Here is a 22,509-nt window from a genome sequence, read left to right as displayed (position 1 = left end):
CCTCTCTGTCCCTGTCACCCCCTCCCTGTCCCTGTCACCCCCCCTCTGTCCCTGTCACCCCCTCCCTGTCCCTGTCACCCCCCCTCTGTCCCTGTCACCCCCTCCCTGTCCCTGTCACCCCCTCTCTGTCCCTGTTCCCCCTTCTCTGTCCCTGTCACCCCCTTTTTGTCTCTGTCACCCCTCCCTGTCCCTGTCACCCCCTCTCTGTCCCTGTCACCCCCTCCCTGTCCCTGTCACCCCCTCCCTGTCCCTGGTCCCACCTCCCTGTCCCTGTCACCCCTCTCTGTCCCTGTCACCCCCTCCCTGTCACTGTCACCCCCTCTCTGTCCCTGTCACCCCCTCTCTGTCCCTGTCACCACCCCCTGTCACTGGTCACCCCCTCCCTGTCCCTGTCACTATCTCTCTGTCCCTGTCACATCTCCATCTACCCCTGGTCACCCCCTCTCTGTCCCTGTCACCCCCTCTCTGTCCCTGTCACCCCCTCCCTGTCCCTGTCCCCACCTTTCTGTCCCTGGTCACCACCTCCTGTCCCTGTCACCCCCTCTCTGTCCCTGTCACCCCCTCCCTGTCCCCTCCACCCCCCCCACCCCCTCCCTCCCTGCCCAGCCGCAGCAGCCCCAGCCGTGCCCCGGGGCTGCCGTTCCAGCCCTCGTTAATCCCGGCCCAGCCCAGATCTGAGCCTGACTCACCCTCACGGTGCCGGGCTGGCACTCGGGGGCCCGGATTTGCGGCGTGTGGAAGGAGCCGACTGCAGGGCGCTGCCCTAAAGGGGTTTTATGGAATTCTTCGGGACACCCAGCCCCGGGCTCGGTCCCAGCAGCTCCTCTCTCCTCAAACCTGCTGCCTGTCCTCACTCACGCCACCTGAGACGCTCTCGGGGCAGCTCTTGCCTTGTTCCAGGGCGTGGAGTGGAAACACTGGAAGAGCAGAGAGGAAAACAGAAAGAAAAATTGAAAAAAGCAAGGAAAAGAAAAAGGCAAAAAGAGATGCTGGACCCCAGCAAAGTGCCCTGCTGGGAGGGTCTGCTCAAACTCACTCGACTGTCCCAGCTCCACGTGTGCCAGGACAAGCATGAGGGCACCTGGAAGAGGCACCTGGGAAGCACCTGAGCCACATCCCGGGGCCTGGAGGTGGCTGGGAAAGGCCCAGGTTCATTCCCTAGAAAAGCTTGGCTGCCTTTCCCGGATTTCTGTCCCTCTGCACCCACCCCCTCTGCTGGAAAATGGACATATCCCCAGCCCAAACTTCTGTTCACGGGGATTTTCTGAACCCTTTGGGCTGGAAGGAGCTCCCAGCCCCGGCTCTCCCGTCAGTTATTCCCCAAGAGGACACTCCTGGAGCGATCCCACGAGAGGTGTCAACCCCCCCAACCCCTTCTCCTCTGCTTTTTGGAAGGCAGAGGCTGCCCAAGGTGCAGGATCTCCCTCAGTCGTACCCGGAGCTTCATTCGGTTCGTTTTACCTTCCAATGCCCCTTTTTGGACAGTTCCTGTGGCAGCAGAGCCCTGCTCTGTGGTGTGGGGGGGAGGAGGCACAAATCCCCCCACGGACCCCCAGAGGAGCAGGAATCATGTCCCAGATTCCCCTCTCCAAGCCCTGGGGAGGCTCCCACATCCCTGGAGGGAGAGGGACCGGATCCCTCCTTTCCCCCGGAGCAGAACCCAACCCCAGCCCTCTCCTCCCTCTGCCCTCCAGACAGGGAAAATCCCGTCGGGAATGACCCAAATCCCACCCGGTCCCTGCTCCAGGTGCCCCAGGGCAGGCTCTGGATGCAGCAGGAAGGGGATTCCCGGATAATTCCCGTCGCTCCCGAGCAGCACCAAGAACTCAGCCGGGACTGAACGAGCAGGAAAAAGGGAAACTTTATTAAAGGCCTCGGGACAGACACGAAAAGCATCAAAATTCCGCCCAAAACCGCACCGCCGGGACACGGCCGAGCACCAGCACGGGATGGCCGCGCAGTTCCTTGGAGATATTCCCTAAAAACTCTTCCCGCGGCAGCCGCGACCTCGCCCTCCCCCGGCCCGGGGGAGCCGAAGCCCCGCCCGGGCAGGAAGGAGGAGTTTTTGGGATCTGCGCCAACCCCAAACTCGCTTTTGCCTCGCGGGAGGAGACCCCAGAGATCCCAAAATACCCCCGGAGTGAACAGAGACACCCAGGAACTGGGAATGTTCTCCCCCTTTGGAGTGGGACACTTGGATTTCCAGCAATGTCCCTCGAGCTCTGGGCTGCGCTGAAGAACAGGGAACAGGGGAGGGAGGAGCTGATGGGTTATTTGCTCCAAAGAGCCCGAAATAAATCTGCCCTTGGGCAGAAAACAGCTCCGGGCAGAGGAGAACCGTGGAATTCCAGCCCTGAGCCCATTCCCAGAGGAAAACAAGGAGAAATCCAGAGCGGTTTCACCCTTTTCTCCCTGACACGTTTTAAAAAACCCAGCCCGGGGTGAGACCCGAGGGATGGAAATCTTCCCAAATCCAATCAAGGGGGGGCAGAATCTCCCGGTCTCTTCAGCAAAGGCGCAGCGGGGAATGTGGGATTTGCCAAATCCAGCCCCGGGAGGGCTGATCCTGCTCCCGGGGGGACGTTCCGGGGCGGGATGGAGCCTCGGGAGCAGGACGGAGCCTCGGGAGTGTCGTGGCAGGGGCAGGAATTTGTTTTGCAGCCGCTTTTTCCCGCGAGAGGCACCCGGGCATCTCTTCCCGAGGGTTTCCCTCCCTCCCGGAGTTACTTCCTGACGCTGCGGCGGCTGCTGGAGGTGGTGGTGATGGAGTAGGACTTGGTGGCCCCCCCGGAGGAGAAGCCGAGGGCTCCGCTGCCCATCCCGGCCCCCAGGGCTCCTCCCAGGAATCCTCCGGAGCTGGAGAAGCCGCCGCCGCTGGAGCTGACCACGGCTGGGCAGGAGAGGGAAAACAGGGAGAACACACCCTGAGCCCCCGGGAGATCCAAACCCGGCTGGGAACCCCCGGGAAAGGGGAGGGGGGGGTTCCAGCAGCCATCCCATGGATTCTCCAGGGAATCGTGGAAGGGAGTGGAAAGGTGATCCCGTTCCCACCCCCTGCCCTGGGCAGGGACACCTCCCACCATCCCAGGGGGATCCAACCCGGCCTTGGACACTCCCAGGGATCCAGGGGCAGCCACAGCTTCTCTGGGAAATCCATCCCAGGGCCTCCCCACCCTCCCAACAGGAATTCCTTCCCAATATCCCCCCTAAATCCCCCCTTTCCCAGTGGAAGCCATTCCCTGTGTCTGTCTGTCCCTCCAGCCCTTGTCCCCAGTCCCTCTCCAGCTCTCCTGGAGCCCCTTCAGGCCCTGGAAGTGGCTCCAAGCTCTCCCTGGATCCTTCCCTTCTCCAGGGGAACATTCCCAGCTCTCCCAGCCTGGCTCCAGAATCAAGGAATCCTGGAATGGGTTGGGTTGGAGGGACCTTAAATCCCATCCCATCCCACCTTTCCATGGGCAGGGACACCTCCCACCATCCCAGGGGGATCCAATCTGGCCTTGGACACTCCAAGGGATCCAGGGGAATCCTCTGGGAAATCCATCCCAGGGCCTCCCCACCCTCCCAGACAGGAATTCCTTCCCAAAATCCCCCCTAAATCCCCCCTTTCCCAGTGGGAAGCCATTCCCTGTGTCTGTCCCTCCAGCCCTTGTCCCCAGTCCCTCTCCAGCTCTCCTGGAGCCCCTTCGGGCCCTCGCAAACAAACAACAAACCCTACAAAAACAAACCCTACAAAAAAACAACAAACCCTACAAACAAAACCCCCCAACCACCCCCACCCCCCAGCCCCACTCACAGATGTTGACGTTCCCGACTCCGTCCCCGGCCAACCTGCGGGAGGGGACAAAGGGAGAGGAGGGGTCAGACTCGGCATTCCCGGCATTCCCGGGGCTGGGAATTCAGGAATGACCCTTCCGGGGGATCCAGGAATTCCTGGGAATTCAGGAATGACCCTTCCCGGGGGATCCCCCTCCCCCCGGGGCTGGATCCAGCCCCTCATCCCAGTGGAGAGGTGAGAGAACTCGGGAGTTCTGTCTCAATCCCACAGGGGTTTCCCCTTGGAATCGTTCTCCCACGGCACCACAGGTGGTGGAAACCAATTTTCCCCTCCTTTGCTTATGATGAAAACCAATCTTTTCCCTCCCTTGCTTGTTTTCACCAAAACTCTCAATATTTCCCCCCCCCCAGAATTTGCCAGTTCGGCTCTTCAGCCAAAGCCCCTTCAGGACCAAAAATCAGATAAAAAAAGTTGGGTTTTTTTTGCTGGTGTTTCCCTTTCCTGTGTGGAAATCAGAACTGGGCTCTCCCGATGTCCCCAGCTGGGGGATTGGAGAGCCCTGGAAGTGCTACCCAAATTCCACAGGGAATTAAGCCCCTTCAGGACCAAAAATCAGCTAAAAAAGGGGTTTTTTGACTGTATTTTCCCTGTGGAAATCAGAGCTGGGCTCTCATGATGTCCCCAGCTGGGGGGGATGAGAGAGCCCTGGAAGTTGTGTCTTAATCCCACAGGGATTTCCCCTTGGAATCGTTCTCCCACAGCACCACAAGTGGTGAAAAACAATTTTCCCCTCCTTTGCTTATGATGGAAACCAATCTTTTCCCTCCCTTGCTTATTTTCCCCAAAACTCTCAATATTTCCCCCCCCCCCAAGAATTTACCAGTTCGGCTCTTCAGCCGAAGCCCCTTCAGGACCAAAAATCAGCTAAAAAGGGGTTTTTTTGCCCATGTTTCCCCATGGAAATGGGAGCTGGGCTCTCCTGTTGTCCCCAGCTGGGGGGATTGGAGAGCCCTGGAAGTGCTGCCCAAATTCCACAGGGAATGAAGCCCCTTCAGGACCAAAAATCAGCTAAAAAAGGGGGTTTTTGTGCCTGTGTTTCCCTGTGGAAATCAGAGTTGGGCTCTCCTGATGTCCCCAGCTGGGGGGTTGGAGAGCCCTGGAAGTGCTGCCCAAATTCCACAGGGAATGAAGCCCCTTCAGGACCAAAAATCAGCTAAAAAAGGGGGTTTTTTGTGCCTGTGTTTCCCCGTGGAAATGGGAGCTGGGCCCTCACAATGTCCCCAGCTGGGGGGACTGGAGAGCCCTGGAAGTTCTGTCTTAATTCCACAGGGAATGAAGCCCCTTCAGGACCAAAAATCAGCTAAAAAAGGGGGTTTTTTGCCCATGTTTCCCCGTGGAAATGGGAGCTGGGCTCTCCCGCTGTCCCCGAGGGGCAGAATTCCGGCTCCATTCCCCAGGGAATCCCCACCTGCTCTCCTCCCCCTCCAGCAGCTTCCTGTAGGTCGCGATCTCGATGTCCAGGGCCAGCTTGACGTTCATGAGCTCCTGGTACTCGCGGAGCTGCCGGGCCATGTCGGCCTTGGCCTTCTGCAGGGCGTCCTCCAGCTCGGCCAGCTTGGCCCGGGCGTCCTTCAGGGCCAGCTCCCCGCGCTCCTCGGCCTCGGCCACGGCCGCCTCCAGCTTGGCTCGCTGTGGGAACGGGGCAGGGCGTCAGCGGGATCAGCTCAGGGGCCTGGAGCACAGCGGGATCCCTGGAGGAGCTATGGGGGGTCCCTGGAGGAGCTATGGGGGATCCCTGGAGGAGCTATGGGGATCCCTGGAGCTCAGAGGGATCCCTGGAGGAGCTCAGGGGGATCCCTGGAGCTCAGGGGGATCCCTGGAGGAACTATGGGGGATCTCTGGAGCTCAGGGGGATCCCTGGAGGAGCTCAGGGGGATCTCTGGAGCTCAGAGGGATTTCTGGAGTTCAGGGGGATCCCTGGAGCTCAGCAGGATCTCTGGAGCTCAGCTGGGATCCCTGGAGGAGCTCAGTGGGATCCCTGGAGGAGCTCAGTGGGATCCCTGGAGCTCAGGGGGATCCCTGGAACTCAGTTGGGATCCCTGGAGCTCAGGGGGATCCCTGGAACTCAGTTGGGATCCCTGGAACTCAGTTGGGATCCCTGGAGCTCAGGGGGATCCCTGGAGCTCAGCAGGATCCCTGAAGTTCAGCAGGATCCCTGGAGCTCAGTTGGGATCCCTGGAGTTCAGTGGGATCCCTGGAGGAACTATGGGGGATCCCTGGAGGAACTGTGGGGGATCCCTGGAGCTCAGTTGGGATCTCTGGAGCTCAGTGGGATCCCTGGAGCTCAGTTGGGATCCCTGGAGGAACTATGGGGGATCCCTGGAGCTCAGCAGGATCCCTGGAGCTCAGTGGGATCCCTGGAGGAGCTCAGGGGGATCCCTGGAGCTCAACAGGATCTCTGGAGCTCAGTTGGGATCCCTGGAGCTCAACAGGATCTCTGGAGCTCAGTTGGGATCCCTGGAGCTCAGAGGGATCCCTGGAGCCCAGCAGGATCCCTGGAGCTCTGAAGGATCCCTGGAGCTCAGTGGGATCCCTGGAGCTCAGTGGGATCCCTGGAACTCAGAAGGATCCTCAGAGCTCAGTGGGATCCCTGGAGCTCAGTTGGGATCTCTGGAGGAGCTCAGGGGGATCCCTGGAGCTCAGTTGGGATCTCTGGAGCTCAGGGGAATCCCTGGAGCTCAGTTGGGATCTCTGGAGGAGCTCAGTTGGGATCCCTGGAGCTCGGTGGGATCCCTGGAGCTCAGCAGGATCCCTGGAGCTCAGTGGGATCCCTGGAGGAGCTCAGTGGGATCCCTGGAGCTCAGTCCCTGCCCCTCCTAATTAGCCCTGGAGCTCGTTGGGAGATGCTCAAGCTCCAACAACCTTTCAAGTGTGGACTGGAGCAGGCCTGGAGCCACCAAACATCCCAGACCCACCCCAAAACCACCCCTGAGGGGCCACGTGGAGCTGGAACCCTCAGCTGTGCCCCTGCCCCTCCTAATTCACCCCGGAGCAAGTTGGGAGCTGGTGGGTCTCTGACAACCTTTGATGAGGGGACATTTGTTGAGGGGCAGCAGGACCTGGAGCAGACCTGGAGCCCCCAAACCCCCCAGTCCCACCCCAAAAGCACCCCCGAGGCCCCACATGGAGCTGGAACCCCCGGCTGTGCCCCTGCCCCTCCCCAGGGCCCGGTTTTGGCAGGAAGGGCTCACAATGGGCTTTGTGCTCTCGGTCATTACTCAAAGAGCCGCTCGGGGCAGCTCTTGGCTCCAACCCCCGCGTGTGTCGGGGCCTCCCTGCCCCGAAACCAAACAAAGCCGGGGATGAATCAGCGGCTTTATCAGCGGCTCGGGGAGCTCAGGTTACCCCAGAGCGGCCTCAGGTCCCGGGGGGAGCCGCTCGGTGCCCGGCCCGGCCCCAGCCCTCCGATAGGGAGATAAAAACCCCCGGGCAGAGCAAACAGAGCGCCCAGAAATTCCCGTGTGTGCCCAAACAGGGTGTTCCCTGCTGGAAAAGGGGAGTGGGCGCCGAGCCCAGGCAGAGGAGGAAGGTGTGGGGCCACCCCAGCCCCGCCCTCGGGCTCTGCATCCCGGGCTTGGTTCCTGCTCCTCCTCGCCCCACCTTCCCACCTTCCTGTCGGGATCACATCCCTCACAACACCCCTCCTGCCCCAGGGGGACTGGAATCCTTGGGGATGAGCGGGACAAACACCCCCAAAGTGCTTCACCAGGTCACTGGGACAGTCACCCCAAAAACCTTCACCAGGTCACTGGGACAGCCCCCCCAAAATGCTTCACCAGGTCACTGGGACAGATCCCCCAAAGTGCTTCACCAGGTCATTGGGACAGACCCCCCAAAATGCTTCACCAGGTTACTGGGACAGCCCCCCCAAAATGCTTCACCAGGTCATTGGGACAGATCCCCCAAAGTGCTTCACCAGGTTACTGGGACAGCCCCCCCAAAATGCTTCACCAGGTCACTGAATCCTTAGGGTTGAAAAGGAGCTCCAGGGTCCCCAAGTGCAGGTGTTGTGTGACACCCAGAGCCCCGGAACACCCCTGGAATCGTGGAATGCCTGGAGCTGGAAGGGACCCACAGGGGCCATCAGCTCCATGTCCCACTGACCCCCAAATCCAACTCCTGAGGGCATTTTCCAAGCCTGAAAATCCCACTGATCCCCAAATCCAACTCCTGAGGGCGTTTTCCAAGCCTGAAAATCCCACTGATCCCCAAATCCAACTCCTGAGGGCATTTTCCAAGCCTGAAAATCCCACTGATCCCCAAATCCAACTCCTGAGGGTGTTGTCCAAGCCCTCCTGGAGCTCTGGGGCTGTGACCAAACCCTGGGAAGCCCATTCAGAGCCCGACCCCCCTCTGGGAGAAGAACCTTTTCCCAAAATCCATCCCAAACCCTGGGGAGCTCATTCAGAGCCTGACCCACCTCTGGGAAAAGAATCTTTCCCCAAATCCATCCCAAAGCCTGGGGAGCCCGTTCAGAGTCTGATCCCCCTCTGGGGGAAGAACCTTTCCCAAAATCCATCCCAAACCCTGAGGAGCTCATTCAGAGCCTGACCCACCTCGGGGGGAAGAACCTTTTCCCAAAATCCATCCCAAACCCTGGGGAGCCCATTCAGAGCCCGACTCACCTTTAGGAAAAGAACCTTCCCCAAAATCCATCCCAAACCCTGGGGAGCCTGTTCAGAGCCTGACTCCCCTCCAGGGGAAGAACCTTCCCCAAAATCCATCCCAACCCCTCCTGTCACATCTCCGGCCGTTCCCTGGCTCCTGTCAGGGGTCCCCAGAGGGATCAGGCCCTGCAGGTCCTCACCTGGGCCTTGGCACTCTCGATCTCCCCCTGGAGCCTCTGGATGACCCTGTTGATCTCCGTGATCTCGTTCTTGGTGTTCCTCAGGTCGTCCCCGTGTTTCCCGGCCGTCACCTGGAGCTGCTCGTACTGGGGCGGGGAACAGAGACCGGGATGGGGTTAATTAGCAGTCAGGATGGGGTTAATTAGTGGGATAAAACCTCTCCCCCTCATGGCACACGGGATGCAGGGACTGGGAGAGGTGTGGATCCTGGAATCAGGGAATGGTTTGGGTTGGGAAGGGGCATTAAAGCTCATCCCATTCCACCCCCTGCCATGGGCAGGGACACCTCCCACCATCCCAGAGGGATCCAACCCGGCCTTGGACACTCCCAGGGATCCAGGGGCATCCTCTGGCAAATCCATTCCAGGGCCTCCCCACCCTCCCAGCCAGGAATTCCTTCCCAACATCCCATCTCTCCCTGCCCTCTGGCACTGGGAAGCCATTCCCTGTGACTGTCCCTCCAGCCCTTGTCCCCAGTCCCTCTCCAGCTCTCCTGGATCCTTCCCTTCAGGCCCTGGAAGGGGCTCCAAGCTCTCCCTGGATCCTTCCCTTCTCCAGGGGAACATTCCCAGCTCTCCCAGCCTGGCTCCAGAATCAAGGAATCCTGGAATGGGTTGGGTTGGGAAGGGGCATTAAATCCCATCCCATCCCACCTTTCCATGGGCAGGGACACCTCCCACCATCCCAGGGGATCCAACCCGGCCTGGGACACTCCCAGGGATCCAGGGGCAGCCACAGCTCCTCTGGGAATCCCATCCCAGCCCTCACTGCTCTTGCAGTCAAGGATTCCTTCCCAGTATCCCCCCTAAATCCCCCCTTTCCCAGTGGGAAGCCATTCCCTGTGTCTGTCCCTCCAGCCCTTGTCCCCAGTCCCTCTCCAGCTCTCCTGGAGCCCCTTCAGGCCCTGGAAGTGGCTCCAAGGTGTCCCTGGATCCTTCCCTTCCCCACCTTGGTCTGGTACCAGGCCTCGGCCTCGGCGCGGCTGCGGTTGGCGATGTCCTCGTACTGCGCCTTCACCTCGGCGATGATGCTGTCCAGGTCCAGGTTCCGGCTGTTGTCCATGGAAAGCACCACCGAGGTGTCGGAGATCTGGGCCTGCAGCTCGTTGATCTCCTGCAGGGAAAAACAAACATTCCACCCCCCCTCTGTGATCCCTGAGTTCGGAAGGGCCTCTCCTTTGGGAAGCGGGCGGGAGAGAGAACCCCGGGAGGGAAAGGGAGGCAGAGAGGGAGGATTCCAGGCAAGGCAGCAACAGCCAGGAGGACTCCATCCAAATTGTCAACAATCAGAATTCCATCCAAATTGTCAACAGTCAGAATTCCATCCAAATCACCAATAGTCAGAATTCCATCCAAATCACCAATAGTCAGAATTCCATCCAAATCACCAACAGTCAGAATTCCATCCAAATCACCAATAGTCAGAATTCCATCCAAATCACCAATAGTCAGAATTCCATCCAAATCATCAACAGTCAGAATTCCATCCAAATCATCAACAGTCAGAATTCCATCCAAATCATCAACAGTCAGAATTCTATCCAAATTCTTAATAATCAGAATTCCATCCATCAACAATCAGAATTTCATCCAAGTCATCAATAATCAGGAGAATTCCTTCCAAATCATCAACAATCAGGAGAATTCCTTCCAAATTATCAACAATCAGGAGAATTCCATCCAAATCATCGACAATCAGAATTCCATCCAAATCATCAATAATCAGAATTCCATCCAAATCATCAATAGTCAGGAGAATTCCATCCAAATTGTTAATAATCAGAATTCCATCCAAATTGTTAATAATCAGAATTCCATCCAAATTGTTATTAATCAGAATTCCATCTAAATTGTCAATAATCAGGAGAATTCCATCCAAATTATCAATAGTCAGAATTCCATCCAAGTCACCAATAATAAGAATTCCATCCAAATCATCAATAATCAGGAGAATTCCATCCAAATTATCAACAATCAGAATTCCATCCAAATCATCAATAATAAGAATTCCATCCAAATCATCAGTAGTCAGGAGAATTCCATCCAAGTTATCAATAATTGGAATTCCATCCAAATTGTCGGTAACTGGAATTCCATCCAAATCATCCATAATCAGGAGAATTCCATCCAAGTCATCAATAATCAGAATTCTATCCAAATTGTTAATAATCAGAATTCCATCCAAGTCATCAACAATCAGGAGAATTCCATCCAAATCATCAATAATCAGAATTCCATCCAAATCATCAATAGTCAGGAGAATTCCATCCAAATTGTTAATAATCCTGTCCCGGGATGGTTTGCAGGGAATCCCACCCCGGCCGGGGGGAAATCCCTGGCACAGCCCATGGCAATTCCAGGGAATCCCTTCATTCCAGGCTCTCTGGAAGGGGAGAGCCCCATCTCCATGGCCTTTCCCAGCCCTGGGAACAGCACAGGGATATTCCCAGCCCCCTTTCCCAGCCCTGGGAACAGCACAGGGATATTCCCAGCCCCCTTTCCCACCCCTGGGAACAGCACAGGGATATTCCCAGCCCCCTTTCCCAGCCCTGGGAACAGCACAGGGATATTCCCAGCCCCCTTTCCCAGCCCTGGGAACAGCACAGGGATATTCCCAGCCCCCTTTCCCACCCCTGGGAACAGCACAGGGATATTCCCAGCCCCCTTTCCCAGCCCTGGGAACAGCACACGGATATTCCCAGCCCCCTTTCCCACCCCTGGGAACAGCACAGGGATATTCCCAGCCCCTTTCCCACCCCTGGGAACAGCACAGGGATATTCCCAGCCCCCCGTCCCTGCCCTCCTTTCCTCACCGCCTCTTGGAAAGCCCTCAGGAAGTTGATCTCGTCCGTCAGCGCGTCCACCTTGGCCTCCAGCTCCACCTTGTTCATGTAGGCGGCGTCCACATCCTAAAAAAAAACCAGGGATAATGCAGGGAACTGTGAAGCTTTGCCGTCGGAGTCCAGCCAGGCCTTGGGGGCTCCCAAACGAGGCTTCCCGAGGATCCCCTGGGACATGTCAGGGCTTAAACCCGATCCCTTGGGATCTAATTCTCCTGGTGGGGAGGATCCTGAGCATCCCCAGGGCCTGAAGCTGATCCCTCGGGATCTGATTCTGCCGGTGGGGAGGATCCTGAGCATTCTAAGGATCCCTAGGGACATGCCAGGGCCTGAACCCAATCCCTTGGGATCTAATTCTGCCAGTGGGGAGGATCCCGAGCATCCCCAGGATCCCCAGGGACACGCCAGGGCCTAAACTCGATCTAATTCTGCTGGTGGGGAGGATCCTGAGCATCCCGAGGATCCCCAGGGACATGCTGGGGCCTGAACCCAATCCCTTGGGGTCTAATTCTGCCGGTGGGGAGGATCCTGAGCATCCCCAGGGACTAAACCCGATCCCTCGGGATCTAATTCTGCCAGTGGGGAGGATCCTGAGCATTCCAAGGATCCCCAGGGCCTGAACCCGATCCCTCGGGATCTAATTCTGCCGGTGGGGAGGATCCTGAGCATCCTGAGGCTCCCCTGGATCCCCGTTTGCTGGACACGGAGACCTTGGGAAAGGTCCCAAAGGAAGCTCCGGGTAAAGGAATCCCCCCGGGATGTGGATCCCCTTCCCTGCGCCCGGGGGGACCTCGGGGGCTGCTGGGAGCTGCCTTTGGAATTCTGAGGGTGGAACCTTTGGAATTCTGAGGGTGGAACCTCAGGCGCTCGGGCAGAGCTGGAGGAAAGTGGGAGTAGGGACAGAGGGAAACACGGAGTAGGGACAAGGAATAAACACGGAGTAGGGACAAGGAATAAATGTGGAGTAGGGACAAGGAGTAAACACGGAGTAGGGACAAGGAATAAACATGGAGTAGGGACAAGGAGTAAACACGGAGTAGGGACAAGGAATAAACATGGAGTAGGGACAAGGAGTAAACACAGAGTAGGGACAAGGAGTAAATACGGGATAGGGACAGAGGGAAACATGGAATAGGGACAAGGAGTAAACACGGAGTAGGGACAAGGAGTAAACATGGAGTAGGGACAAGGAGTAAATATGGAGTAGGGACAAGGAGTAAACACGGAGTAGGGACAAGGAGTAAACATGGAGTAGGGACAAGGAGTAAACATGGAGTAGGGACAAGGAGTAAACACGGAGTAGGGACAAGGAATAAACATGGAGTAGGGACAAGGAGTAAACACAGAGTAGGGACAAGGAGTAAATACGGGATAGGGACAGAGGGAAACATGGAATAGGGACAAGGAGTAAACATGGAGTAGGGACAAGGAGTAAACACGGAGTAGGGACAAGGAATAAACACGGAGTAGGGACAAGGAGTAAACATGGAGTAGGGACAAGGAGTAAACACGGAGTAGGGACAAGGAGTAAACATGGAGTAGGGACAAGGAGTAAACATGGAGTAGGGACAAGGAATAAACACGGAGTAGGGACAAGGAATAAATGTGGAGTAGGGACAAGGAGTAAACACGGAGTAGGGACAAGGAATAAACATGGAGTAGGGACAAGGAGTAAACACGGAGTAGGGACAAGGAATAAACATGGAGTAGGGACAAGGAGTAAACACAGAGTAGGGACAAGGAGTAAATACGGGATAGGGACAGAGGGAAACATGGAATAGGGACAAGGAGTAAACACGGAGTAGGGACAAGGAGTAAACACGGAGTAGGGACAAGGAATAAACACGGAGTAGGGACAAGGAGTAAACATGGAGTAGGGACAAGGAGTAAATATGGAGTAGGGACAAGGAGTAAACACGGAGTAGGGACAAGGAGTAAACATGGAGTAGGGACAAGGAGTAAACATGGAGTAGGGACAAGGAGTAAACATGGAGTAGGGACAAGGAGTAAACACGGAGTAGGGACAAGGAGTAAACATGGAGTAGGGACAAGGAGTAAACACGGAGTAGGGACAAGGAATAAACATGGAGTAGGGACAAGGAGTAAACACGGAGTAGGGACAAGGAGTAAATACGGGATAGGGACAGAGGGAAACATGGAATAGGGACAAGGAGTAAACATGGAGTAGGGACAAGGAGTAAACACGGAGTAGGGACAAGGAATAAACACGGAGTAGGGACAAGGAGTAAACATGGAGTAGGGACAAGGAGTAAACACGGAGTAGGGACAAGGAGTAAACATGGAGTAGGGACAAGGAGTAAACATGGAGTAGGGACAAGGAGTAAATATGGAGTAGGGACAGGGAGTAAACACGGAGTAGGGACAGGGAGGGCAGAAGGGCTGCAATCCCAGGAATAGTTCCCTGTCCCTGGAAGTGTCCCAGGCCAACTGGAGCCCCCGGGATAGCGGGAGGTGTCCCTGCCCACGGCGGGGGTGGCGCTGGGTGGGATTTAAGGGCCCTTCCCACCCAAAGCATCCCGGGATCCCACAGTTCCCAGGATCCCACAGTTCCCAGGATCCCACGATTCCCAGGATCCCACAGTTCCCAGGATCCCACAGTTCCCAGGATCCCACGATTCCCAGGATCCCACAGTTCCCAGGATCCCACGATTCCCAGGATCCCACGATTCCCAGGATCCCACAGTTCCCAGGATCCCACAATTCCCAGGATCCCACAACCCCCAGGATCCCACAGTTCCCAGGATCCCACAGTTCCCAGGATCCCACAGTTCCCAGGATCCCACGATTCCCAGGATCCCACGATTTCCAGGATCCCACAATTCCCAGGATCCCACAGTTCCCAGGATCCCACGATTCCCAGGATCCCACAGTTCCCAGGATCCCACCATTCCCAGGGTCCCACCTTCTTGAGCACCACAAACTCATTCTCAGCCGCCGCGCGCTTGTTGATCTCGTCCTCGTACCTGCCAAAAAAACAGGGGGATTTCTGTGAAGTTGGAGCCTGGATGGAAGGGAAAATGAAGGAGCCTGGATGGAAGGGAAAATGAAGGAGCCTGGATGAGAGGGAAAATGAAGGAGCCTGGATGAGAGGGAAAATGAAGGAGCCTGGATGAGAGGGAAGTGTCCCCACGAAGGGCTATCCCAGTTCTCTTCCCTCTCCCTCCGTTTTTGGGCTCCCCGAGGCTGGAGGTGCCAGCTCTGGCCCGGAGCTCCTGCTGGGATGAGCTGATGCCTCAAAGCTGGAGAGCAGCTTTTCCCCACCCTGCTTTCCCACATTCCCTAAAATCTCCTGTGCTGCAGGAGACTCCTGCTCCTGCTCCTCCCCCCTGGAGGGCTGCAGTGTCCCAAAGTGTCCCAAAGTGTCCCAAAGTGTCCCCAGATCCCACAGACTCCTCTGTGCCCGTCCGAGCCTTCCCGACGCTGCTTCCACTCCACACTTCCCCCTTCCAGGCTTTTGGGAATGTCCTGCAGGAGCTGAGGGTGGGTGTTGATCGCCCTCACTGTGCTCCAGAGCCCCCCCAGACCGAGATCCCGGGGACATCCCTGCTGTGGGGGAGCACCTGAAGGTCTGCAGGGGTTCCCCTAAAGATCTCCAGGTGTTCTCCTAAAGGTCTTCAGGTGTTCTCCTAAAGGTCTTCAGGTGTTCCCCTAAAAAACTCCATGGGTTCTCCTAAAGAACTCCAGGCGTTCCCCTAAAGATCTCCAGGTGTTGACCTAAAAAATTCCAGATGTTCACCTAAAAGTCTCCAGGTGTTCCCCTAAAGATCTCTGGATGTTCCCCTAAAGGTCTGCAGGTGTTCACCTAAAAAACTCCAGGGGTTCACCTAAAAACCTCCAGGTGTTCACCTAAAGATCTCCAGGAGTTCTGCTAAAAAACTCCAGGTGTTCGCCTAAAGAACTCCAGATGTTCACCTAAAAAACTCCAGGTGTTCTCCTAAAGATCTCCAGGTGTTCACCCAAAAAACTCCAGGTGTTCTCCTAAAGAACTCTTAAGTGTTGACCTAAAAAATTCCAGATGTTCAGCTAAAGATCTCCCGGAGTTCCCCTAAAGATCTCCAGGTGTTCACCTACACATTTTGGGATGTCCACCTAAAGAACTCCAGGTGTTTCCCTAAAAACTCCAGGTGTTCACCTCAAAATCTCCGCCTGTTCCCCTCCAGCTCTCCGGGTGCTCCCCTGAAGATCCCCAGCAGACAAATCCCCCTTCTCCGCTGCTTTTCCTGGAGAATCCCGGATTTTCAGCCCTGGATCAGCTGCCCCTGCACCCCCCCGGCCCAACCAGCTGCTCCCGGGATCCTGAATCCTGAAAGTCACCCCGGGAGCGGAGCGGGAACCACCTGCCCCGCTTGTTTGGGAATCGCTGTTGCCGGGGCAACGCCCTTTGTTGACACAATCCCTGGAATTTGCCTTCCAAAGGAGCTCCCTCGCCCTCCCGGCCCCTCCCCTTCCCCGCCGGGGTCCGCGGACATTGTCCCTGCGGAGGTCACTGAACCGCAGGCGGGGAATTGCAGGGAATAAACGCCGGGAATTGCCGGGATTGCGGCGCCCACGGACCCGAGGGATGAGCAGAGAGAGGGAAAACCACGGAATTCTTCCAGAGTGGAACAGCAAATTCCTCCTTTCGTGGGGGAAGCTCCACCAAAACGGGCAATAAGTGGTGGGATCATGGAATGAGTTGGGTTGGAGGGACCTCAAAGCCCATCCAGGGGACACCTTTCCATGGGCAGGGACACCTCCCACCATCCCAGGGGGATCCAACCCGGCCTTGGACACTCCCAGGGATCCAGGGGCAGCCACAGCTTCTCTGGGAATTCCATCCCAGGGCCTCCCCACCCTCCCAGTCAGGAATTCCTTCCCAATATCCCCCCTAAATCCCCCCTTTCCCAGTGGGAAGCCATTCCCTGTGTCTGTCCCTCCAGCCCTTGTCCCCAGTCCCTCTCCAGCTCTCCTGGAGCCCCTTCAGGCCCTGGAAAGGGCTCCAAGCTCTCCCTGGATCCTTCCCTTCTCCAGGGGAACATTCCCAGCTCTCCCAGCCTGGCTCCAGAATCAAGGAATCCTGGAATGGGTTGGGAAGGGGCATTAAATCCCATCCCATCCCACTTTTCCATGGGCAGGGACACCTCCCACCATCCCAGGGGGATCCAGCCCGGCCTTGGACACTCCCAGGGATCCAGGGGCAGCCACAGCTTCTCTGGGAATTCCATCCCAGGGCCTCCCCACCCTCCCAGCCAGGAATTCCTTCCCAAACAATTCCTGGATGAGGGGCTGGATCTCATCCCCTGGAACCTCCTGTGCAGAAATCTCCTCCTCCCCTCCCCCCAGAATTAACTGGGAATTCCTGTGGGAACCAGACCCACGGAAAAGGGGGAATGGGAACCTCCGGGGCAGGTCGTGGTTTGGGTTTCCCGTTTATAAATGGGATTTTCCCCACGGAAAGGGGGAGAAGCAGATCCTGCATTCCAGGTGCTGCATCCCCACTCCCTCTGCTCTGAATTCCCACTTCCCTGCTCCAGAGGGTTTGGCTCTACATGGATATAATAAATGTGCACGTGGATACACTGGAAATGTGCCCCTGGAATCCACGGGAAATGGGGCTGAAATCTGGGATTGAACTCCCCTGGGAACAAACCAGCTCTGGCTGTGGACGAGCAGGAGCAGGGCCGGGACAGACCCCATTCCCGAGCGGTTCCTTGGGAATCTCCGGGTATTGGCTTTCCCCGGCCACGCCCCGGGGATTATCCGGGTTGTTTGTTGTCGGTTCCTGCCCCATCCAGTTCTCCCGGTGCCTCCCATTCTATTCTTCCCTTCCCTCCCGTTCCAGGCCTGGCCGGGCTGGGCCGGGCTGGGACAAAGGGCCTTTGATTCCCGGGCTCCTCCCAGAAAAGTGGCTGAAAAAGGGCAGGGCAGCTGCTCCATTCCCTGCCCATGGAACTGGGGAGGGTCACCTGGAATGAGCCAGGATCACCTTCCATCCTGCTCCATTCCCTGCCCCTAGAATGGCTGGGATAACCTGGAATGAGCCAGGATCACCTTCCATCCTGCTCCATCCCTGCCCCTGGAATGGCTGGGATCACCTGGAATGGCTGGGATCACCTTCCATCCCGCTTCATCCCTGCCCCTGGAATGGCTGGGATCACCTGCCACCCTGCTCCATTCCTGGGATCACCTCCCAGCCTGTGGAACCCACAGGGCTCCTCCAGCTCCAGAGTTTCCCTTCCAACCCCAAACAGGCCCCAAAAGCAAAGCCAAAAGTTTGGAGACCCTCGACCACACGGGAACAAGGAGCGGGAAGAACCCCGGCAGCTTCCCTGCCCTGAACTCCGAATTCCTGGCTAATTCCTGGCTGGAAAACACCTCCCTCCCTGTCAGGGAGGCCGGGGAACTGCTCCATTCCCTGCCCATGGAATGAACTGGGATCTCCTCCCATCCTGCTCCATTCCCTGCCCATGGAATGAACTGGGATCACCTCCCATCCTGCTCCATTCCCTGCCCACGGAACAACCAGGGATCACCTCCCATCCTGCTCCATTCCCTGCCTCTGGAATGAACTGGGATCTCCTCCCATCCTACTCCATTCCCTGCCTCTGGAATGAACTGGGATCACCTCCCATCCTGCTCCATTCCCTGCCTCTGGAATGAACTGGGATCACCTCCCAGCCTGCTCCATTCCCTGCCCACGGAATGAACTGGGATCACCTGCCAGCCTGCTCCATTCCCTGCCCACGGAATGAACTGGGATCACCTGCCAGCCTGCTCCATTCCCTGCCCATGGAACAACCAGGAATCGCCTCCCAGCCTGCTCCATTCCCTGTCTCTGGAATGAGCCAGGATCACCTGCCAACCTGGGGCTTCTCCAGCTCCAAAGTTTCCCTTCCAGCCCCGAGGAGACCCCAGAGTTTCCCTTCCAGCCCCCAGGAGACCCCAAAGCAAAGCCAAGAGTTTGGAGACCCTCGCCCACACGGGAACAAGGAGCGGGATCACCCCGGCAGCTTCCCTGCCCTGAGCTCCTCATTCCCGGCTGGAAAAGCCCCCCCTGGCAGCTGGGCCGGGGTGGGGGGACACGTTACTTGTTCTTGAAGTCCTCCACCAGGTCCTGCATATTCTTGAGCTCCCCCTCGAGCCGCCCCTTGTCCCCCAGCAGCCCGTCCAGCTGCCGCCGCAGGTTGCTGATGTAGGTCTCGAACATGGGCCCGATGTTGCTGCGGGTGGTTTTCTGCTCCTGCAGGAGGGTCCACTTGGTCTCCAGCATCTTGTTCTGCTGCTCCAGGAACCGCACCTGGAGAGGGAGCCCGGCGTCAGTCGGGGAAAGGGGGGATGAGCCGCGAAATTTGGGAGGGCTGGGATGGGACGGGGGGTGACCCAGGGGTAGGAGTGACCCAGGGGTTTGGGTGACCCAGGGGTGTGAGTGACCCAAGGGTGTGAGTGGCTCGTGGGGAGCACCCAAGGGGGTGACTCAGGGGTGTGGGTGACCCAAGGGTTTGGGGGTCCCGGGGGTTTGGGTGTCCCAAAGGTTTGGGTGGCTAGTGGGGAGCACCGGAGGGGGTGTCCCAAGGTGTGGGTGTCTCAAGGGTTTGGGTGTCCCAAGGGTTTGGGTGTCTCAAGGATTGGGGTGTCCCAAGGGTGTGGGTGGCTCATGGGGAGCACCAAAGGGGTGTCCCGAGGGTTTAGGTGTCCCAAGGGTTTGGGTGTCCCAAGTGTTTGGGTGTCTCAAGGGTTTGGGCAACTGGTGGGAAGCACCAAAAGGGGTGTCCCGAGGGTTTGGGTGTCCCAAGGGTGTGGGTGTCCCAAAGGTTTGGGTGGCTGGTGGGAAGCACCCAAGGGTTTGGGTGTCTCAAGGGTTTGGGTGTCTCAAGGATTTGGGTGTCCCAAGGATTTGGGTGTCCCAAGGGTTTGGGTGTCCCAAGGGTGTGGGTGTCCCAAGGGTGTGGGTGTCCCAAAGGTGTGAGTGGCTGGTGGGAAGGACCAGAGGGGGGTTGGAAGGCCCAGAGCTGCTCTGGGCCCGGGTTTGTGGCTCTGGGGCTTTGAAGGGATTAAAGATAAGCAGGTTCTGCTCCCTTTTCCAGACTCTGCCGGGCTGACACTCCACAGAAACCACCCCCAGAGCTCAGGCTCGGACAGTTCCTGCAAGTCCAGGACGGGATTCCTGACATTTCGGGGATGCCAGAGCCGGGTTTACACAAGACCAGGCGGTGCAAGGCGGGGAGGGGGTAAAGGACAGCTCGGGGAGGGGGTGCAGGGCAGGTCGGGGAGGGGGTGCAGGGCAGGTCGGGGAGGGGGTGCAGGGCAGGTCGGGGAGGGGGTGCAGGGCAGGTCGGGGAGGGGGTGCAGGGCAGCTCAGAGCAGGGCAGGGCAGCACAGGCACACCCGGTGGGCTCTGCTTTACCCATCTCTGCTTTACCCAGCTCTGCTTTACCAGGCTCTGCTTTACCAGTCTCTGCTTTACCCAGCTCTGCTTTACCCGGCTCTGCTTTACCCGGCTCTGTTTTACCCAGCTCTGCTTTACCCAGCTCTGTTTTACCCAGCTCTGCTTTACCCGGCTCTGCTTTACCCGGCTCTGTTTTACCCAGCTCTGCTTTACCCAGCTCTGCTTTACCAGGCTCTGCTTTACCCATCCCTGCTTTACCCAGCTCTGCTTTACCCATCCCTGCTTTACCAGGCTCTGCTTTACCCAGCTCTGCTTTACCAGGCTCTCCTTTACCCAGCTCTGCCCTGCTGGGACAACCTTTCCCTCCCCGAATTCGGGGCTGGGCTGGGGGGGAGGGAGCAGATTTTTAAACCCTGCCCCCCCATTTGGGCAGCAGCAGGTCCAGGAAGGGGCACAACAAAGCCAAGCTGGGCAGGGCAGGGCAGGGCAGAGCCCTTTGCTGAGAGCAGAGCCCTTTGCTGAGGGCAGAGCCCTTTTCTGAGGGCAGAGCCCTTTGCTGAGGGCAGAGCCCTTTGCTGAGGGCAGAGCCCTTTGCTGAGGGCAAACCAGCAGGGCTTTGAGAAACCCAGGAACGAGAGGGATTGGGGTGCAGAGGGTGAGGTTCCCCCTTCCAGCTGGGGGATGGACCCCCCTGGCCCCTTCCAGTTTGGGCCCAGACCCCCACTTCCCTCTTCCAGTTGAGGGACACACCTCAGTTCCCTTTTCCACTTGGGGCACAGACCCCTGGTCCCTTTTCCAGCTGAGGGAGAGACCCCAGGTCCCTTTTCCAGTTGAGGGACAGACCCCAGGTCCCTTTTCCAGCTGAGGGACAGACCCCTGGTCCCTTTTCCAGTTGAGGGACACACCTCAGTTCCCTTTTCCAGCTGGGGGACAGACCCCTGATCCCTTTTCCAGCTGAGGGACAGATCCTTGGTCCCTTTTCCAGTTGAGGGACACACCTCAGTTCCCTTTTCCAGTTGGGGGACACACCCCTGATCCCTTTTCCAGTTTCAGGGCCAGACCCCAGGTCCCTTTTCCAGCTGGGGGACACACCCCGGGTCCCTCCACCGATCTGGGACAGACTGAACCCCACCACGCCCTTAAGAATTTATCCCCCCCCATCCTTCAGGGTTGATCCCGAGCCTGTTCATGATTTCCCAGCCGGGTTAAGCACATTTTGGGTCCCATTTGGTGCTCAGCAGCTCCCCCAGAGCTCTAAAAGCAGATTTTTGGGTGCTGAGCAGCTCCCCCAAAGCTCTGAGCACATTTTGGGTGCTCAGCAGCTCCCCCAGAGTTCCGAGCACATTTTGGGTCCCATTTGGTGCTCAGCAGCACCCCCAGAGCTCTAAAAGCAGATTTTGGGTCCTCAACAGCTCCCCCAGAGCCCTGAGCAAATTTTGGGTCCCCTCTAGTGCTGATTTTGGGTCCCCCCTGGTGCTCAGCAGCTCCCCTAGAGCTTTGGGCAGATTTTGGGGCCCCTCTCAAGCAGATTTTTGGTCCCATCTGGTGTTTCAGCAGCTCCCCCAGAGCTCTGAGCACATTTTGGGTGCTCAGCAGCTCCCCCAGAGCTCTGGGCAGATTTTTGGGTGCTCGGCAGCTCCCCCAGAGCTTTGGGCAGATTTTTGGGTGCTCAGCAGCTCCCCCAGAGCTCTGGGCACATTTTGGGTGCTCAGCAGCTCCCCCAGAGCTCTAAAAGCAGATTTTTGGGGGCTCAGCAGCTCCCCCAGAGCTCTGGGCAGATTTTGGGTGCTCAGCAGCTCCCCCAGAGCTGTGGGCAGATTTTGGGTGCTCAGCAGCTCCCCCAGAGCTTTAGGCAGATTTTGGGTGCTCGGCAGCTCCCCCAGAGCTTTAGGCAGATTTTTGGGTGCTCGGCAGCTCCCCCAGAGCTTTAGGCAGATTTTTGGGGGCTCAGCAGCTCCCCCAGAGCTTTAGGCAGATTTTTGGGTGCTCAGCAGCTCCCCCAGAGCTCTGAGCACATTTTGGGTCCCACCTGCGCCCCCCAGATCTCCACCCCCCCCCCCCAGCCCTCACCTTGTCGATGAAGGAGGCGAACTTGTTGTTGAGGGTCTTGATCTGCTCCTTCTCCTCCTTGCGCACCCTCTGGATGCTGGGGTCGATCTCCAGGTTCAGGGGGGTCAGCAGGCTCTGGTTCACCGTCACCTCCTGGATGCCGCCGGGGCTCAGGGCCCCCAGGGCCGCGCTCCCGAGGCCGAATCCCGAGCGGGCGCTGTAGGAGCCGCTCCCGGCCGTGGAGACCCTCCTGGCCGAGCCCAGGCTGTAGAGGCTGGAGCTGCCGAAGCCCCCGGCGCGGCCGAGCCCGGGGCCGCCGAGCCCGCGGGTGGAGGACACGGAGCTCACCCGGAGCTGGGTGACGGCCGGGCCGGCGGCCGAGCGGGAGCTGAAGCTGACGGAGCGGTTCATGGCTGCTCCAGAGGGTATTCCCGAATCCCACACCTGTGCCAGAGCTCGGCTGGAAGCGGCGCGGGGCAGTGAGGGCGGCGTCCCGCCCGCCGCCCCTTTTATCGGCCGGGCGAGCTGGGCTTGGCCCCGGGGCGACAGCGGG

The 22,509-nt window shown here is 58.0% G+C and overlaps 1 protein-coding gene and 2 long non-coding RNA genes across 5 annotated transcripts; 1 reads left to right on the top strand and 2 right to left on the bottom strand.

Moving 5' to 3' along the window:
• Positions 1 to 1,837: 1,837 nt before the first annotated feature.
• Positions 1,838 to 22,470, bottom strand: LOC127461244 (keratin, type II cytoskeletal cochleal-like). The gene is made up of 9 exons (XM_051768875.1): positions 21,978 to 22,470; positions 18,610 to 18,818; positions 14,445 to 14,505; positions 11,495 to 11,590; positions 9,631 to 9,795; positions 8,643 to 8,768; positions 5,244 to 5,464; positions 3,794 to 3,828; positions 1,838 to 2,890 (listed from the first exon to the last, which is right to left on the bottom strand). The coding sequence occupies exons 1-9, from the start codon at positions 22,365 to 22,367 to the stop codon at positions 2,724 to 2,726; spliced, it is 1,470 nt and encodes a 489-aa protein (XP_051624835.1). The 5' UTR covers positions 22,368 to 22,470; the 3' UTR covers positions 1,838 to 2,723.
• Positions 12,350 to 14,381, top strand: LOC127461260 (uncharacterized). Of its 3 annotated transcripts, none has more exons than XR_007900008.1 (4): positions 12,350 to 12,498; positions 12,548 to 12,713; positions 13,194 to 13,264; positions 13,816 to 14,381. It is a non-coding gene; the product is annotated as an uncharacterized LOC127461260 (long non-coding RNA). The 3 variants fall into 3 exon arrangements; XR_007900007.1 differs by lacking the exon at positions 13,194 to 13,264 and adding an exon at positions 12,811 to 12,881; XR_007900009.1 differs by lacking the exon at positions 13,194 to 13,264.
• On the bottom strand, positions 15,028 to 18,591 carry LOC127461256 (uncharacterized). Its single transcript, XR_007900000.1, has 3 exons — positions 18,377 to 18,591; positions 15,455 to 18,341; positions 15,028 to 15,146 (listed from the first exon to the last, which is right to left on the bottom strand). It is a non-coding gene; the product is annotated as an uncharacterized LOC127461256 (long non-coding RNA).
• Positions 22,471 to 22,509: the final 39 nt, after the last annotated feature.

The sequence above is a fragment of the Manacus candei genome, unplaced genomic scaffold, assembly GCF_025592945.1.
Source record: "Manacus candei isolate 608988 ecotype Guabito, Panama unplaced genomic scaffold, ASM2559294v1 h1tg000098l, whole genome shotgun sequence".
Classification (NCBI taxonomy): domain Eukaryota; kingdom Metazoa; phylum Chordata; class Aves; order Passeriformes; family Pipridae; genus Manacus; species Manacus candei.
The sequence above is the reverse complement of the archived record's forward strand: the minus strand, read 5'-3'. Positions and strand labels throughout refer to the sequence as shown.